Here is a 20,176-nt window from a genome sequence, read left to right on the forward strand (position 1 = left end):
AAAGGTGTCCCTGCCCATGGCAGAAGCATTGAACTAGACGATCGTTAAGGTTCCTTCCAAACCAAAGCATTCTATGATTCTGTGATAACTATCAGGGTCCTGATAAAGCCCCGGCTGCCTCAATATGCCCCTCAAATTCACAGCACCTCACAAAAAAAAGTTTGGCAGAGGTAAGCAACAAATTACAACAAGGTCGTTGTCCTCTTCTAACACCTTCATACGTCAACATATGTCCTTTTAGCATATTTATACCGGCTGCAGATGTCCTTTCGGAAGCCGTAAGAAAGCCCTTGATTTGCAAGCTGTCACCCCGACCTTTAAGGTATTAAGTCGCAGTAGCGCCAGCGCTCCTCTCAGCTCCCTGCGCATCTCTGCCATTTGTGCCCCCGCAGTACAACATTCCCGCGCCCTCCCGCGGGTTTGTGCGAGTTGCTGCGGACGGGGGCAAGGGAAGGGGCGGGACGGGGGCAGACACGGAGAAGGCCGAGCCGCAGCCCCCGCCGGGCGGCGCGGGCGGGCGGGGGCGGCGGGGGCGGGCTCGGCACACGCACACGCCGCTCCCGCCGTGCTCGGCTTAAATAGGGCGGCGCCGGGGCGGCGCGCACAGCCGTGCTCGCTGCTGCTGCCGGGAGGTGAGCGGGGTTCGGGGGCACTGCTGCCGCCGGGGCCGGGGCCGCCAGGAGCTCGCCACCGGGGCGGCTGGCTGGGCCTGCCGGGGGCCGGGGCGCTGTGCGCGGCCGCTGTCCCCGCGGGCCGGGCTGTCCCGTCCCATCCTGCCGCCGGTCCCTGGAGCCTGTGTTCGCGGGGCCACGGAGCTTTCCTTCCCGGCCCGCAGTGGGATCAGCGGCCCCCGGGGCCGGCTCGGCATCCCCTCGCGCAGAAGCCTTGAGGAAGGCGTAGCTGTCTGTGTCCGGCCTCCCCCGCGCTGCGGCAGCTCGGGTGGCCGGGCATTGTTCGGCGCCGGCGCTGCCCTCCGGCCCGGCTCGGCCCGGCTCGGCCTGGCGGGGTGAGCGCTCGGCCGGGCCGGGCAGCAGGGAGCGGGGCTGGGCAGCGCGGCGCTGCCTGCTGATCCCGGGGCTTCACCTTCCTTTAGCTGCCGGACTTTGCCTTCAGGTAGGGTGTTCTTTCCGGCATGAATGCAGGGTGTACTTGATGCAGCTTTTTTTTCTTCTTGCTTTAAAGCAGCTTAGAGTGCGTATGGAAATGCAGCGTGAGCCAAACTGGCCTAAAATGGAAAAATTAAAATGGAAGGTTGAGTGGCTTTAACTTCGTAGGCCTCTTCTGCTGCTAGGTAGGACTTGCAGTGCTACGGCACCGAGCTTTAGCCTGGTTACCCGATGCTTTTGTTCTAGGATGCATACATTTCTTGTTCCTGTTGAACAGGAATTGCAACACTTGAAGCCATCTAAATTTCTAAACGGCATGTCTGTGAGCTGTCTGGAGTATTAGGGACACCCTCTTGGACTACGTAATCTAAAAGTCTGCCTCACTTGGGTTAGCATTTGAGATATGATGGTCAGGTTCTGTGATAGGAAAGAACAGACCTCATCCATGTGGTGTTAATAGATTTTCTTTTCCATCTGCATTGCTTTACAGGGAATCATGCACTCTCCTGAGCCTGGCCAGGAAAGTTTATTATTGCCTTTTTGCTTTGGAACATGCTCTCAATCTCACAAGCGGAGATTTCTCAGCCCCAGGATTTGGATCAGATTTCTTGCATCAAGAAATTGAATATAAGAGGGCATTGAGTTTACTGAAAAATACCTTTCTCTTCCTCTTGCAACAATAGCAGTATTAATAATGCAAAAACTGATACATGGAGTTCCTCATGAACTCTTGCTGTTACTGCCTTTTTAAAGTTTAAGGATATGTAGCTTGCTTTTATTGGGATGGGGAAACGTTTGAAAGATGGCTGATGGAAAAAATCTAAAGCTTGTCATTACAAGTAGCTATTGTGTGTTGTGTTATCAATTCAAGGTCTTAAGTAAACAGCTTTAGCCTAGTCTGAGGATTGCATGATTACGATGAATTTACAAAAGTAGATTCTAAATTTGGTAGGTGTTGTTTTCTACAACTTGGCCTACATGAGGTTGGAAGCTAGTCTTCAGGTTTTGAGAAGAAAATCTCCAAGTAGCCTTTTGCTTCAAGGACAAGTACAAGGTTTATATTGGTAGAAAAAACAAAATCAGCAATTTTTAGTGGATGGTAAGACAACTTTGAAATATTTGTGTAGGTAAGTGACTTGCCTGTTTTTAGAGCAAAGTCTGTGTGGCTGGTTCTCCTATCTCTTTGCTTCACTGGGAAGGAATACTTCATGGGGTTTCTGGGAGGAGGCAGAGGTGGGTTGTACCTTCCCTGTTTTGTGCGTGTTGCTCTCCAGTGGGGCAGAGTAAAAGGTTTTTTTTTCTTTCTTATACTTCCAAGATCTCTGCTATGCTAAATTAAAAGTTCAGATGTGTTAAATATTTCACTATACTAAGTGTAACAGTGGTAACTCCCTAGAAATCTTTAAAAGTGAGAGGGGTGATGGTTTATTCATTGGTGAATGGTTTTGTGGAGGAGTTTACAATGCTGTGTGGCTCAGGGAAGCTCTGCTGTACAGTGTTGACCTTTACAGGCTGTAGGCTGAGCCCTGCCTGCGGATGTGGGGCTTGCATTTCCGCAGATCCCACCTGACTCCTGAAACAAGGACACTTGATAGCATAAGGCTTCTGCTCTCTTGCTGCCTTTCGTGTTGAGAATTGCTCATCTACGCAGGGTAAAATATGATTCCCTACCCTTGGCAGGGAGTTTGGAGCTAGATAATCTTTAAGGTCCTTTTCAAACCAAACCATTCTGTGATAGTAAAATACTTTTTTTGGTTAGGATTTGAATCTTCATAATAGTAGTTTGCTCAAAACTGATTGAAAACAGCTTGCATGATTTTATAGAGATGTAGAGGAAAAATGGATATTGCTTTTGTAGTTGAACTATTTAAGTGCTATAGCAGAAGTGCATGATGTCCCATTTCCAGAAGACAATTTCTCCCTTGTTTTATGAATGACTGTTCTTGAACCCAGAACTCTTAAGCTTTTTAGTTTGATGCTGCATGTGCCGTGTTTTGGAAATTTGACTTCTGCAGTCAGACTGCAATAATAGCCAGGTAAGCTTGAATTGGTTTCCTGGGAAAGCAAGAAGAAATACGTACTATCACTGACTAAGAGTAGATGCAGGCATACTTTAATACCTGTGGTCAAAAGATTGTTCTGTTTGTCATACTATTTTTTGGGCTGCTGGTGTTGGGAAGTCATTCAGTGAACCAATTGCTTCTCATAAGTACTTATTGATCTTCCAGTCTCAGCATGTTAAGGGTTATTTTTTCTGTAACCTGCTGGATGTAAACCCTATCCAGTGCAGTGCAATGGGTCTTAGCGTGCCTGACCGAGGTTGCTTTCTGTGAGAGTTCAGGTATCGGAAGTATGAGTGAGAAACTCCTTCTCACAGAGTCTCAAGTAAGCACTTAAACCATGTGTTAGCTTGATATTGCATACTGGGCTTTGTGGATAGTAGCCTTTTCCTGGGAGAAGTAGAACGAATAAGTTTGTATGATCTACTCAAGCTGAGTAGATCATTCCACAAAAAAAGCTGTTTGGTTCTGTAGGGTGGTTTTCATCTAAATTATGTTTGGAATGACACTAGATTGACAGAGTAGTGCCATGATGTACTTGCAAATCAGAGTTGCAGGGATGCAATTCTAATGGATAGCGGTGTAGGCTGAAAAATAAATATTTACAGGCATCTTATCTGGTTTTTGGAGATGAGAAACCAGTAAGACTGCTTAGTGCCATGGTGTGTATGTATAGGCATGGATTAAAGGTAACTTTAGTCGATCATGCTCTGAAAGGTTTTAGCGGTAAGTATTGGTTTTCCTTTATATACAGAGTTACCAAATGTTGTTGGAGGACTATATTTGCACAAAAGACATTGAGCAGATTCTTGTCACGTGTTTCAACTCCTGAACTTGAATAAACTCCAGTGACCTCACCAGTGTGCACTCAGATTACTTACTGGACATCACTGAGAGGCAAGAATCCAGGTGGAGTTCTACTTGATTGCAAGGGGACTGAGGCCAAATGTCTGAGGACAGGCCTGTGACTTTCCTTGTTGATATGAACAGAACCTTGACATGCCAGTTTCAGATCTTGTGCTCCTTAAAGGTTGTGGCAGAAGCCTTAACTTTGGTTGCACTTTATGGAGTAAGTCACTGTGTCCTAATTTATGGGTCTGAATCCAGCTTGTAGGTTGGTTCCCTCCAGTTCTGCCTTGTCCCAAATGCAGGAACAGAAACTGAACCAGTAGAGGCAACTTATCACCCCAGTGCATGATGCCCTGCTGAGAACCTGACTTAAGGAGCTGGAGAGGAGTTGGATGTGAGGTGTGAATATTAAGGACCTGGTGGTTCCTTCTTGCCAGGATTGTGTTCCTTATTAACAGTTCTCTAGTTCTTTCCTCTTCACTGTTGCAGGAAGGTAAATATGGTACTGTTTTAAAAGGAAGGCTTATAGCTCTCATGCTTGGCTGGGTGAACAAGCTGATTTCTGGGTAAGATTTTGGTTTTGTTTTTGTTTTTTTTTTTTTTTTAAATTGGGGAGGTGCCAGGGTGGTAGTGAGGAGGTAATAGTAGTGGATTAAACAGTTCAATGTATTTAGTTTGTTCAGACAAATCTTCTCTGGCTGAGGAGTCATATATGAGTCCTCATATATGACATGACAGGTTGCACCGCAGTAGGCATCTTGCTGTCCTGTTTGTTATACAGAGCTTAAACTAGGATTTCTCCTTCAGGTCTCAAATACCAAAGCTCCTTTGCTATATCTTGAAGGTGGTTACGGTTTGCTTGCTGGTTAGTTTGGCTATGTTACAGGTGTTTGCAAGACCTCAGTCAGATTCCCCTCTCACTGCAGGATGGGCAGAAAATCCTGTGAGGACTTGTAAGCAGTGTTTACAGTTTTGTGCTTAATGTGTAGCTGAGAACTAGCATTGTGATTAATATAGAAAGATGGTGTTTGCCAGATCACCTCCCTTGTGACTGCCTGGCTAGTGTGGAAAGGGTTGTGGAAGCGTGTTACCTAGGACAGGTTGGACTGACTCAAATTTAAGGTGATTGTCAATGCACTCTGAGATTAGGATTATATATTCTATTCAGACAAAAGGAATTCTCAGGTTAATAGCCAAAGTTATTTGTTCTACCTGTTACACATAATAAAGGGGATAGAACATGATTCTGCACTTGTTCTTTCAAAGACTGAGTGGAGAAAGGCTTAAAGAAAAAATTAGATCCATGGGAGCTGTGCAGTGTAACCTGTAAGAGTAAGAAAAAAAAAACAGACTGCAGTGGCAGGTAGCTGTCAGGACAACTCAAAGGTATGTCGGTGGCTGGTTCCCTGTTTCAGCATATCATAATGAAAACATCTTAGTGCTGTATTCCTCATAATAAGAGATGGGTGACTTGTCTTGTAGATTTCTCCTCCCTGCAAAAGGTTGTAGAAATAACACAGCCTGTTCTTTTACACCATATGATGGACCTGTCTTTATGGCAGTGCTAGTGTGTTGTTTATCTAAATAATAGAACAGAGAAAGAAAGGCCATTGGTTCTTGGGGTTGTTTTCTTTGCAAAACAGAAGCTGGTGGCTGCTCTCCTGTTCTCTTCCGTTGCACTGGAACGATGTCTGGCTATGGATAGACAATAGGCAGGCTGCTGCCCTCTGTAAATAGACCATTGTATGCCGAGAGTAGGAGCAGCAAAGAACGGCAGAGCCCTGCCAACTTGGGTCACTGCCTTGAGATACTGGCTGTGCTGTAAAGAATGAGTCTTGGGTGCTGCAGGGTGGGTGTGTGTGTGTGAGGAAAGAGCTGGCTTTGTCTGAAACTTAGAGAACTCCTTAGCTAAATTGATACACTGAGTTCAGAGGGGTACCATTTTGGGCTGCACTGGGGGAACTGTTTCTCTGGAGGTGATCAAGACAGATAATTGTCTCTGAAGCAGTGTTGCCTCATTACCCGAACTGCTTTCCCTCTGGTCCTTTAGAAAAAAAGACCAAAGTCTACTGATTGCATTGAGAAAAAAAGTGCTTTTGACCTCAAATGTCAGTTCTGCTCTTTCCCCCCATACATGTCGCAAACTGACTGGTACTCTTCATTTGGCATCTCCTTCCTTTTGGTCTTCAGCTGTTTCTCACACTGTTTGAGTCTGACCCTTATGTTCCAGATCCTGCTTCGTAAGAAGGAATTGCACAACTAGAATTTGGAAAGAGCATGGCTTTTTTTTACTTGAGTGAGCAAACTTAGCTGGGTGCTTCCTTGAGGAAAAAACTGGAAGCTAGATGCAAGCTCCACTGTGAAGATCTTGGTGTGAAGGCTCTAAACCATTCTCCTTGGTCATGATAAAAACCCAGGATGTCTGATATTGGAGCATGAGCCAACTAAATACTGAGATGACTTAAAGGCTGAAAGGCATTGAAGCCTCTTTTCTTGATGGGGTATATTTGGATGCGTATGTTAAGAATGTGAATTTATTGTCTTGGTTACACCTGGCTTTGCGCTAAATCCGGAAGACAAGCTCATATGACTTAACAGATAGTGTTAAAGCTTTCAATTGCTTAGTCTTGCAGAAAACTGTGTCTTTGTGTGGGTGAGGCAGAAGGTATAATAAGCTATTTTCTCAATATAAACATAAGCAGCAAAAAGTTTTATCACTGTATACCTGATAACTTGTGGTATAACTGCTCAAGAAAAGTTTTATATTGTAGGCTTCCCTAAAAACAACTGGTCATGGAAATTAAAAGCAGAGGTGTGTATTTCTTCTCTTCGCCCAGGCTGAAATCATAGCTGATACTTGACTATAATGGGACTCTTGTGTGAATGAAATGATGTTTATTTCAGTTCTTGTTACCTGTAAAGGCATCACAGCCTTTTGAGTAATTTAAATTACATTGCATGCCTAAATCATGGTGTGTGTGCAGGACACTTCATGACTAATGCAGACAGGAAAGCAGTTTTAAAAGTCAATGGTGCTCATTGTGGAGCCTGAGGGAAGGGCTAAGATTGCTCTTAGCCATTAGCCACATCGTAGACCTCCTTGTCTAGTTTCATAACATGGTGTCTATGATAAATGTAAAATTAACTTTTAAACCCAGATTTCCTTGTTGGTGTATGAAGCTTTTTTATTCTTACTGTTCAACTGTGTCTAGTAATACTTAAGAAGTAGTTTTCATGCCTGCAATGCTAATGAACATGATTAGGTCCATAAAAAGCAATTGCATGTTGATTGTAGCTGTTAAGTCAATGACTGATTCTTTTTTACAATAAGGAAGATTAAGAGCTTGTTTATATATTCAGTTCATCTCTACCTTCTATTGGTACAGCCTGATGTGTTGTGGATTTTGATTATAGTTTGCTGTATATGGCTGTGCAAATGACAAAAAGGCACTGCTGTAGTGGCCCTGCACTGCCTGCCCAGGTGATGCAGCCCTGTGCCCTAAGGCTATACCAGAAGAGAAAAGTGTGGGGGAGAGAGAGGAGTGCCTGCTGGCTGGGGATTACTCTATGGTCTAGGATTGTTCCAGAGATGGAACTTTACTCCATCCTGACTGCCCCCACTCATGACCTTGCCTCAGCCTGTCCTGTTAACGTTGTGAAATCATGGGCCCTTTGACCTAATTTTATTACTATTTTGCTGTCTCTAGCAAATATTGTCCAAATACTGGTTAGACTTCTTGTGAACTAGACTACCTTTCTATTGTTTGGTTGAATAACTGATTGCAGCAGTAAGGGTTTCAAGGTCAGACTGTAAACTAGAGATTTTCCTGTAGAAATATGAAATGTTAACCGGGTATAGTTTAATCTTAAAACTTACAAATGTAATTCTGCACGTTTGGGTTTCAGAGTCTCATGTGTCACCATCCTGCAGTGGTGGCTCCTTGCACAACATGATTGTAGCTTTCAGCTCCCTCTTTTGACATTCTCTAGGACATTTGTTTAATTCTGTTGTCCGTAGGAAATGGCTAGGACCTAGATTACCGAAGTAAATGCATCCCTTTGTTCTTGACGCGCTGTTGCCGGCCGTGGCGGTGGGGCCGCGGGCGCCCTTGAGCCGGTGGGGTGAGCGCGGCGGGCCGGGCGCCGCCGCTGCCATTGGCCCCGCGCGGCCGGCTGCTCCGCTCACCTCTGCCCTAGTGGGCACCGGCCGGGGCTCTGCATGTGACAGACGTCCCGGGAGACCTTGGCTGTAGAGGAGAGCACCAGCTGAGCTGACTGCAATCCCTTCTTTTTTTTCTGCAGCTGGTTCTTGCTGTGGAATATCCGTGTCAGTGAGTGCTGGCAGGGAGCAGCCTCTTCCAGCTCTTCTTCTGTGCGAACGTGACAAATCAAATGTGCTTCCTGTGCTTGATTATATTGCTGTGTGCTGCTGCCGTGGGCCTCGTTTGCCACTGCTTTAGTCTGCCTCATGACCAGAGATAAATTACTGGCATGGTGCTGGGAGAAATAGGAAACTTGCTAAGTACCATGGAGGAGCTATGGGAGGATGTTGGCTTTGAAAGCAGCTTGCTGTACTGACCTTTCTGTGCATGTCTGAAGGGAGAGTGGAAAAGAGTTTATTTTACTGGATTTAGGAAAAGAATAATCGTGCTCCTGCTATGCTCCTTTAGGATTGGAATACTCTGTTACATGCAGGCAAGATAACATATGTCCCTGCCCTTCATTTCCCAGACTTCCCTCCTTGATGACTTACTGTTTAAACAATCTTATGGTACATCTACTCTGCAAATATCTATTTTACTTTTGTGAAATTCTCTCCTTTAACAAAAAGTCTGTCTTTTTTTAAAATTTGAGTGCAGTCTCTGTTGAAAGCAATACTAAAACCCTGATGAAATTCCCTCTTCTCATCCCCACCTATTTTTCTAGAGTATGAACTAATAATTGCTTGCTTACTTAATTGCAGCACGGATAGCTAAAGATATAGCCTGCTTAGTGGCAGATTAAGTTCTTTTGACAGTGGGAGGCCAGTAGGACAAAGCATACGTTGCTATCCTACAGCAACAGTGAATCAGAAGCAGATTTCAGATTTTTTGTACGACTTTTTTTCATACCAACAGATTCCAGCATTGGAACAACTGCACTGAACTGCAATGCAAGCACATGAGTTGTTCAGATACCTACGAATGCCAGAACTTGGGGATGTCAGACAGTATGTGCGCACCCTTCCGACAAATACGCTGATGGGCTTCGGTGCTTTTGCAGCTCTCACAACCTACTGGTATGCAACAAGACCAAAAGCAATAAAACCACCATGTGATTTAGCAATGCAGTCTGTGGAAATAGAGGTAAGTGCCACTTGATGGATGCTGTAGTTCACTGAAATTTGAACCCTGAATGCAGCACTGGGAGAGACCAAACACTTGATTTACATTAGGGTGTTTCTAAACCTGTAGTGTGGGGAGAATATATTTCTGAAATGTGGCTGAACTCATTATTTTGTCTTTCTGAGTTTGAAAATCAACTTGAGGCCTGAAGAAATAACTATTAGAGGAGAAGAAGACTTTGCTGAGTCTACTGAGCTTCTGATCTCACTAGTGACAAAACGTGTTTATGTTAGAATTGGCACAGTGTAGTTTTCAATTCCTGACTGCATGACGACCTATTAAATTAGGTCCTGGGGTCAGAGTATGTATACTGGTATATACTGATTAGGCTAATTACTCTTCTGTTATTTTTAATGTATAATAGCTGACACATGAGACTTTATATTGTGTTACAAGCATGAGGAGGGTACTAATTGTCTTCAGATGATCTGTGGAAAGAAATATTAGTCTGCCAAGAGATTCCAGCCATAGAGTAAGCTAAAGCTAAACCAGCCACCTGCTAAACTCTGGATGTTAGCTTAGTTTTTGTCTTACACTTTGTAGAAGCAGAGTTACTTTTAGGTGGTGGCTTTTAAAAGGTGACGTCCAATAGGAAAAGACTCTCAGTGGGAGAAACTGTTGCTTTGTGAACAAATATAGACAACAGATTGCAAGGCTGGTGTTTTTTTGGGGTTGTGTTTTTATTGATTCTCTTGCTCACTACAGAATCATACTTATTCTTTCAAGAGTGTTCTCTTTTTTCAGGATAGACAAGGTGTTTTCTCCTTTTGAAGCAAGAGGAATTTTGCAAGGTTGTGATCTTTGAGGGAGGTACTTACAAAGGGTAGAATTGTAAAGCTGAGAGCTTCTTGCCTTACTGATGATAGTCAGAGACTACTACTATAGATTTATATATATATACTTGGAACTGAAGTCTCCCTTTACACTACATTCTTCTGTGTTGATAGACTGCATCTAGTTGTCCTGCATTAAATGAATTAACATGACTCTTGTGCTTAAGAGCAGATGTGACTACAAACTCATGTAAACAAATGTGGCAGAGTTTGAAACGTACAGTAGATCAGCTTCGTGAACTCTAGCAAACTCCTGTCATTACTTTAAATTGGGCACTTTTTTCAATTTTTCATACTGTTGAGATTGAAGAATGACACGTTAGTTGGCTCCTTCATTCACAGTTTATTTCCTAATCTTCTTAGTGAAGCATACAGCAAGTTTATGGACACATCATGTTACTGTAGCAAATAGTGGTTTGCTACTAGAAGTATGCAAAAGGGAAACAAAAAAATGCAGTCGCATTGTGATAATTACCAAAAGAACACCTACATTCAAGTGACATGCAGAGTAAGGATCTAGAAGTTAGATGTCTCTTCTTGGTGAGTTTTTCCAAGTCTGTTAGCAGATGTGTTGACAATGGGTAGAGTAGTCTTGTAAACCAGCACATCTTGGCTGCTGGAATGAGCTAGCAGTGCAAGTTTTCCAGCTGTGGAGTGCCTTATTAGGCAGTGTAGACTTCAGCAGATTTTTGGGGGGCATTGCATTTTAAGATGGTAAGACAGTAGCTTTTAGCTGTCCATAATCCCATGACAAATGCATATTTGCTTGAGACTCTTGACAGCAATCTCAGTTCACTGCCTTTACTTCTTCAAGTTAAATTACTTGTCATTGCTGGATTCTGAGATTGAAATCATTGTTTGATTATGAGGCTTCACTAAGCTACTTAATGTGTCATTGATCTAATTACACTAATTGGCTCTGATCAGAGCAAGATAGCGATAACAGTATTATTTTTCACTGCCTCTTTAGAATGTTTTAATGGGCTTAATACTAATAAGACTTAAATGAAAAACACTTGAGTGTGTTAGCATGTTGTAGTGATAAGAGCTCAAACTTAGAGCACATCTTGAGTAAGATCTGTCCACTTTTGTTTTCATTAAGGGTTGTATCTGAACTATTAATAATATTTAAAATTGTAATCAAATGAGAATGCATGTTTTGAATCAAGTTTCAGCTGGCTGTTGGAATTGCTACTCCTATAACAGTGATTTTATTACAGTGCTCAGGATTCAGGTTCTCACTACATTTTGCTTAAAATTTAACTTCATATACTCAATTCTCTTATATGTTAAGATGGGTTGTCACTTCTACAGGGAAAAAAATCGAATACTGCTCTGAAATTGCCTAAACATTTTTTTCTGCCTGAACACTACGATTTTAAAAGGCCTGAGTGGTTGCTCCAAAAAAAGACATGGCAGAAGGCAATGCTTCTTTGCTACTATTTTACTATCTAGTCTACCTGTTCACTTACATAAGGAAATTTGAACTAGAAATAAACTTCTGCTTCTTACTTGTGACTTAACTTTGTTAGATGCCAAAGGAATAAGTGAGGTCATTGGCTGGAGTAGGGTTTCTACATGTTTTGATACCAGATCTTTATAACTTCATGTAGGAGAAAGAAGTCCTATTTACTGTTGTTCCAGGTCACTTCCCATCTCTCAAAAGTTTTGATTTGGTAGGCCAGCATCCCATGACCCATTTTAATAATCCCTGGATGAGCAAAAAGATTGCACACGTAATTGAAAATAAGTGCAAAGAGTTACTGAAGTGGCTGGGATACATTGCACTAGACCAGGTTGCCTAGAGTCCCTATCAGCCTGGCTTTGGATCTGTCTGCCTGTAGATTGCTTTCTTTTCATTGATGACTAACAGCTGAATAACTTTGGCTGCTGATTTTGTGTGCAGGTGTATGGCTGTCAAATATATTAAATCTTGCTTTAAAAACTTTTATTTGTCCCAACTTATGCTATGTAGAAGAATAGGATAGAAATAAATATTAAAATGTCAGTATGTTATAGAAGTAAGACTGGATTTGACTGGCTGTTTTGTTCCCTTAAGGAAATATATTTGAATGTGGAGAGAAGTATTCTGCTCATGACAACTTCAAGTCTTCTTATGTTGTTCTGATACATTACCGGAATCCTAGCGTGCCTTATCTTTCAAGAATAACTTGATTACACTTGTGCTTATCTCCCTATGAATGAACAGTTTTACGTGCTGTATGCTTACTTAGGGAGTAGCATGCTTAAACTTACATGGCTGGTTTGAAAACCCTGGTTTATACTACTTGCTGCTCAGAATAAGTATGTTGGTGACCTAAGCACCACTTGCTAGTATACTCTCCCCCTCAGGTAAAGAGAAATTTCTCTTGTCGCTGAGGCATAGTGGAGTCTACAGTGTGTTCTGACATTACTGCTAATCCTAAGAAGCAAACTCATGGCTTGAACAAAAGTAGTTACTTTATATGACCTGAATAGAGCTTGGTAGAGTAATATATTGTTGTGGAATGCTCTGTTGTGGAATAAATCTGCTTCCCTCAGATGCTGCAATTTTTAACCAATGCCAAGGTTTTATTTAATGACTAGCACTTGATGTGCAGTAGGTTAATTTCCTGCAAATCCCTGAGCTGCTGCAATGGCTGCTTTACACAAGTAACTAGAATCTGTTCTCAATCAGATTTTATTGCATGGCTGCTTTTAATAAGAACACTTATTAAAACTGACAACCTTTTTGGCTGCTTATCCTTTTACTGGACAGATCTGTTAGATGCCATCCAACTAACCTGTGTGAAGTCAGCTAAACATTCCAGTCCTGGGACTGAGATACTCAGATCATTGGTAATGACCAATGATCTTCAAACAAGTTTGCTGCAAACATAACTTTCGCTCATATTATACAAACATTCTGGATAAAGGACCATTTGGATTACGTCTTAAAATAGCAGTTCTTGCTGCTTTCAATCAAAATGTCGATGAGTTCTATTGCTTAGTAGATGAGTAAATTTATACCTTGCATTATGCTCCTGGTTTGACCTTCAACATGTTTGGGAGTATTTCACTGCATCAATAATGTTGAAGTCCTTATTGCCTTCACACTGGGTGTTTTTCAGAAAAACAGCTGGGTGGTTTTTAGAAAAACTTAGTCTAAGACTGTTATTTTTCCTATAGTAAAGTAGAATTAACTGGATTTTCAACAAAGTAAGCAAAACTGAAAGTTTCTTGTTTCCCATTACTGAAAACCTTTAAGAACCAATGGGAACTTTTCAACACCAGTCTGTTGCAGTTTCTATTTTTTCAGAAGGACAGTGCTATCAGGCTTGTATCTAAACAGTGTACTGTCTGATAACTCATCTTCAAATTTGGTTAGTGCCTCAGGCCCTGAAAAAATTGCTTTTGTGGTGCTGTGTAATAGGGCATGTAAACAAAATAGTAGTAGCCCACATGAGGAGAAACAAATACTTCTTGACTCTTGCTGAGGAATGGCTTAGCTGTTGTATTTCACCTGATGTAGGAATTGTAGCACCTCAGACATAGTGATACATTGCACTTGTTATTACCATGGTAACAAACTACATTGTGTGATCTTCCTTAGATTAGCTCCAGAGTGGCAACACTGGGAAAATCTGTAAAATGACCTTGATTACCCAAGATCTGAGAACCCAGTGAAATAAAGCAAGCAGTCTTGTTTTTCTTTCCAGGCAGAGGCATGTACAAGTGATCTGTTAATTTCCTGTAGAGTAGATGTTGGTCTGAGAGCAAGTATATTCCTGAATTTCTGTTGTTATGAAGTTTTAGAGGTAAGCCACTCATTAACTTGTTCTGGGTCATGTTCACAGTGTACGTTTCTGCTTACTGTCAAAGGAGTGGCAAGCACTGCATTACTCATACTGTTTTGCTAAAACAAGTTAGGCTTGTTTTAGTGTAAAAATATTTTTTTCCTCTCTATGCCTCTTATGTGCTAGATGATTTCTATAGACATGGGTACATATGCACATAAACCTGTATTTATTTAGCTTATACATGAACAGGGGATGGCTGGTCTTCCAGGATACTTTGAAAATAGGAGAAGAACCTATGACTACATATGAACAGATTTTAGTTGTGGATGATAGACTGACTAAATCTGTGCTTGAATCGTCTAGGGCTTGACTTTCTGAAAGAGCCAGAAATTGATTACACTGATAGAGAAAATCTTACACAGTGTTTACTAGAGACCCTCTGTTTAACCAGCTGGGCTGTTCCTGATAAGAACTTGCTTGTAGGTGTCTATCATCATAACAGGACTAATTAACAAGTGTGGCCTAATAGTAATTGCATAATTGTAGTTTGTAAAACTTGATTGCTCTCTATAAAATGAGATCATTTAATCAGTCACTCTGAAAAAGGCAGTGTTAAATCTGAACTACTAAACTCTTGTATTGACTTCCAATTTTAGCTTATGTAAGTGCTCAACAGCTAAAAAATGGTGATTTTAATTTTCAAGATAGTATTGTCTTGACTGCATTTAAATAAATCAGGAGGCTCTTTTTTGTAAGATGTGGGTTTTAATTGTATTAAAGGACTCTATCTGGAACAGAATATTTTGCTTATGAGAACACTTGTTCAGGGTGTTGGTGACCTTGCTTAAAATTTAGGGTTTAAAACCACATATTGAAGTGTGATTAGGTTCTATAATCCTAATTAGAAAAATATATTTGGATTGTTAATATTATGTCTAGACAGCTCTGAGGCTGGATTTAGAAAGCTTGATGAAATTAATTATGGTCTATACTGAACCAATAGAGTAAAATATTTCTTAAAGTGTTTTTAACAAAGTGCCCCTTGTTAGTCTTTACTATTCTCATTTGTTCTGTGCTATCATAGGTGGCTGATGAATAAGATTTTGCTTGGCAGGTTTTTGGTAATGTAGGGAGCAGTTTGATTCTTGAAACAATATCCCAGAAAACCTTGCATAATTCTCAAGTTCTCTGAAGAAGAATATTCTTTCAAGCAATTTCCATTCATTTACAGCCAACAAGGGTGTCTAACCTTTCTAATTGCTTTTCTTAGGGCAGTGAGCATGCTCGAAGGTCCTCTCTTCTCAGCAGCGATGAACTGTTGACATACTACTATGATGATGTGAGAACAGTTTATGATATTTTCCAAAGGGGTTTACAAGTATCAAGTAAGTCTAAAATGAAAGATATTTTAAATATGTCAAGAACTACATATTTGAACTCTTTTGAAATGCAGCTGGGCCTAGGGGATCTCTGTCTGGCTATATGCTGAATGCATTGGATGTGAATTTTCTTGAGGACAAATTAAGCTGTTATTTTGTGAAACAGTTCTGAGAATAAAGTCAGTGCTGTATTCCTTGGCCTAAACCAACTTTGTTGCCTCTGTCCTTTCTCAGCTTCCTTTCCTGCACCCCTGTAAAAACCCCATTTGTCATCTGAAAGTGTCTGCTGTGAATCTAGGGACTTAACACTAAGAGTGCTGTCAGGACAGAGGAGTTTGAGGTGAATTTTGAGTAACTTTTTTTTTTTTAGATAATGGTCCATGTCTTGGTGTTAGAAAACCAAATGAACCATATGAATGGATCTCCTATAAAGAGGTAAGTAGTCTCTTAGTGCTAGACTTGCTTTTGCTTGCTGAAACCATTGATACAACATCCAGTAATGTGATATAACAAATTTGAATTGTTTATATGTTTTAAAGTTGTGGCAGAATATTGCAGAAAGATTCTAGTTTCTGTTACAGTATCTTAAAGGAGCAGCTTTATATATGTGCAAGGGAGAGAAAAAGAGCACCTCCTGCACTTGTTTCGTAAGCCCCCAAAAATTCTGAAATAAAACTGTTATCTTGGCATCTCAGTACTGAATTATTTAGAACTTAGGTGCAGCAGCTTTGAAGTAATGTTCAGGGGTTCAAACTGTGCTTGCTTCCAAGAGGAATATCTTTACACTAGGCGAAGTTCTATCTATGGGTGTTTTTGGGTATCCTGACCTTTTCTCCATAGTCTGAATGATGGTTATATAGAGTACTAGCAGATCTGCTTCTAACTGGCAGCATGCTGTATCTTGATCCCTGCAAGTATCTGTATGCAAATCTCCATTAACAGCTGTTCACACTTAGGTTGTTCCTGATTTAATCAGTTGGTCTTCAAATTTGCATAAACCTTGCCTATTACAAACTGTTAAGGTCATTAAACACCTTCTGTGTGCAACAGACCTCACTTTTTTCCCAAGGTGACTTTGCTGCAAAGTGCAACCTCTTTTATTAAAGCTTTGCTTTTGGGGTCATGTGACTAACATGGTTTCAAGTCATGTGCTATATAGAAAGAATTTAGATAATTGCCTTCCCAAGCTGGTTAATAGAACTAAGTGGGTTTTGCCTCCTTGTTCTCTTGCTCTTTGAAGGGAGAAATGCTACATAGGCACAGAAGGAAGTAAAAGGAGGGTGTATGTAATGCCTGTGGATTAAACAGAAATATTATGTTTCATTGTTCTGGGGTCAGTTCTCAAATTTAATACAGATACAGCAAAACAGCCTTTTCTGTGTTCATGTGCTGAACTTCTAAACTTAATACTTTCATGTCTGACAGGGTCGACATATGCCGCATATTGAGTGTGAGTCTGATAATTACAAAATCAGTGCCATGTAGTGGCACTGCAATGTTTAGGTTATGAGAATCACAGAGGGCATCCAAAATAGCCTAAAAACCTTCTCTCACATTCATACCAATTAATAATTGTTGAGGAAAGTTAGCAGTTATGAGCTTGCTCTTTTTTTTGTTCTCCCTCTTTTTTTGTCTCTTCAGGTTTCAGACAGAGCTGAGTATGTGGGTTCTGCATTACTCCACCGAGGGTTCAAACCATCTCATGTTCAGTACATAGGAATCTTTTCACAAAACAGACCTGAGGTAATTAAACTAACATTTTGTCTATTTGCGGTCTGGCCATTACTAAAATGACCTACTCCTTTATCTCTTGGCAGTGTACTTCCCTACAGAGAACCCATTTGGTGTCAGGAAAAGCCTAAAGACTGATACTGAGCCATAGACATAGCACCTTTCAGCTAAGAACCAAAACTGGTAGTTGACACAATGGTTAATGTCATATATTGTTGCATTTTGGTTGGGATTTTTTTTCCCCCTAGAGCTAAATGCAGAAGGCTAGAGAGCAGAAAAAAAAAAACAAAACCCAGTGAATTCAGAAGAACTTAACTAATTATCTTGTTTCCATGTTATAGAGGTAGCTTGTTTAATAGGAAGTGAATGTAGTTCCTAGTGAATGTAAACACTACTTGGTTTCTGTTAAAAAGTAACATTGGAGAACCTAGATAGTTGAAATTGACAGGAAGTCACAAGGAGGTGTTTAAACTTTTAAAACACCAAGGAACACGTAGTGATTAAATATTTGGACAAAAATGTGTTAAGGTGATAATTCTGTTTCTTCCAGAGGTCCTGGGCACAAAGATTCTGGGATGGGAAAGCTACTGCAGAAGGCAAAAATTGGAAATTAATTTAGTAAAAATGGGTAGAAAGACTGCAAGTGGCATAATTTACAATTACCTGGGACAACCATGGGGATATTCAGGGTGACAGTGCCATCCATTTTAACCCATAAAGTGGTTCTAGATTGCTCTTTCTAAAAATATTATGAAATACTCAGTAAGTATATATTGTCTAGACTTGTTTGTTAAATCTGTTTAATAGAACTGAATTTCTCTGAACTATGTTTGTGTTTAGTAGTTTGAGCTAGTTCAGTGTAAACATGTATATATTAAGACAGGGGACTGCTTCTTACCCTTTATCAAAACGATGCTGTCCCTCTTGATTAAATGCTCCCATTTGTGCTATTCATTATCAAAGGACATCCACAGTTCTGACAGGGTTAGAAGTTCTATCAGTGCCTTGGTCTCCTCTTGCTATCAATGCATTGGTGTCGTCAATAAAATGCAAGCTGTATGACCAGTGTCTGGCTTCCTTATTTCTTCTCACCCTACATCCTAAGAAACTCCCAGGCTTTTGGGTTTTCCTGATGGAAATTTATTTGTAACAGCTGTAGATTTATTTCTGTAATAAAGAAGGCTGGAATATATTCAGTTAGGAAGTTGTTAAATGACATGGAGCTACAGACTCTACAGTTTAGCTTCCTGTGCATATGACATGATGAACTGGAAGTAAAAAAGGGAGACCTATTTTTCTGTGGTGCCAATTTGAAGTGTTTCTTTATAGCTCTATATGTGCAAGGTCTTTGCTGGGTTAGTGAATTTAGGAAGGAGAGCATGGAGTTTGGCTCTTGGATCACAGAGATAAAATGCTTAAGTTGTATTGGTTTGAGTTGGGTCAGGAATGAGCTGACAAGATTTGTTTAAACCAGTAATTTTAAATCTGGGATTTTCCCTTCTCAAAAGTACTGGATGGGTGTTGTGACATCTCAATCAGAGTTACTAATCCCCAGACAGGCGAATATATGAAGGGTTTTTTTGTGTGAAATTATTCACATTTCTCATTTCAGGGACCAACTGCTGGGGAAATCCCCTAATGGGGAAAATCCTAGCAAAACCAAAACTTGGATTTGTAAATAAAAGTATTACTTTCTTTGAGTTCCTGGAAAACAGCCGTCTCTTCTGGAAATGGGAAGGTTTTGTTTTGGATTGAGAGAAAATACGACAATGAAGTATGGCTTTCCCTAACAGAAGATCAGAACCATGTCAGAAAAGAAGCTGAAAGTCTGACTGTCTATATTTAGTACTAGTTGCTTGCTTGGGCTTTGAGAGGATTTGAGTGTCATGGTTTGATATTTACATTTACTCATACTTTTAAATGCAAAATGGAAAAAAAGTGTCTTGGTAGCCCAGAAAATAAAGATGCTGGTTGTACCGTTGAGAATGATGTGCAGGAGTTGTTGGAGTCTGAAACAGGAAGCTTTTATCACTCTGTGCAGCTTCTGAAGTCTTTGTAGTAGACCCCCACCCTATTAAAATAACTTCTAAACTTCTGGGTGCTGAACAGCAGCACAGCTGCTCCCTTGTTACATTCCTGGAGGATGTGTTTAGCAAGTGGACCCTTTCATGGCTATTATAAATGTGGCTTAGACTTACCAATATGTGTAATGCCTCCATGAAAGTCGAGGTACCTGTCAGCTGGCTTTGTACTAGTTTTATAAGTCTTTTTGGACAAGAGGTGTACAGCTTGCCCATTGCATGAATGCTGTCTGAAGAGTTTCCTGTTTAAGATCGTCTGAATCAATAGAGTACTTTGGGAAACTGCCCCCTAATAAACAGTTTGTAAAACTGAGATTTGGCAACTTAGTCTCTATTAGTTTTTTATGGAATAATCAGCTGAGTCATGTTTAAACTTGTCATCATGTGGGGATGAGGTAGCTGCTAGTCCTGAAAAGGTCTGGAAAGTGTAACAGTTTGAGGGAGGGGAAGGGGAAACACCCCTGTTAGTGCAAGTCTTGTAAGTTCTGCTTGGTTTTAAAGATGCATGCTGTTTTGTTCTGTCATTGTGACTGACTAAAGGTACTGAGAATTTTTGTCAGTCTGATGAGAAAATCAGTAATGTTCTATTTCCAATCGCCTCTTCATATGTCTGGAGGTTCCTATTTGAGAAGTTGTATGCTATTCTGTATTTAGGTGTAGCTAGTTCATGACAAACTACACCCAGGAGTTACTATCAGAAAAAAAGAATTTACTGTCTTACCTTGATGGTACATGGGATGAAAATAGGCTTGCTGTAAAGCATAACTCAACACATTGTAAGGTTGCAACATTCATTGTGTTTATTGAGTACTGTACTTGTTAGTAGGTAGATCCTTGCTGCAGCTTGCAGTAATTGCATTTTTTAATAGAAGTGTTCATATTTGATTCTTATAAAGAAGAATGGTTAGAGTTTAGAAATGCTGAGAAACTTTCTGGGGCTGACTCTCCACAGGACTTTTACTTTAATTGCATGT

General features: G+C 40.9%; 1 protein-coding gene across 6 annotated transcripts in view; it reads left to right on the forward strand.

Moving 5' to 3' along the window:
* Nucleotides 1-603: 603 nt before the first annotated feature.
* ACSL1 (acyl-CoA synthetase long chain family member 1) overlaps nt 604-20,176 on the forward strand; it is a 37,577-nt gene continuing 18,004 nt past the window's right edge. The window contains exons 1-6 of one of the 6 annotated variants that reach the window (XM_085578730.1): nt 604-632; nt 8,318-8,387; nt 9,133-9,360; nt 15,282-15,396; nt 15,761-15,825; nt 17,032-17,133. In XM_085578730.1, the coding sequence (XP_085434856.1) occupies nt 9,166-9,360; nt 15,282-15,396; nt 15,761-15,825; nt 17,032-17,133 (477 nt within the window). In that variant the 5' untranslated portion in view covers nt 604-632; nt 8,318-8,387; nt 9,133-9,165. Of the gene's footprint in view, nt 1,114-1,190; nt 1,292-8,317; nt 8,388-9,132; nt 9,361-15,281; nt 15,397-15,760; nt 15,826-17,031; nt 17,134-20,176 lie in introns of those variants that run through there. The other 5 variants (XM_085578729.1, XM_085578731.1, XM_021542493.4 and 2 more) reach the window with 5 other exon arrangements.

Source organism: Lonchura striata, chromosome 4 (genome assembly GCF_050655825.1).
Source record: "Lonchura striata isolate lonStrDom1 chromosome 4, ASM5065582v1, whole genome shotgun sequence".
NCBI lineage: Eukaryota > Metazoa > Chordata > Aves > Passeriformes > Estrildidae > Lonchura > Lonchura striata.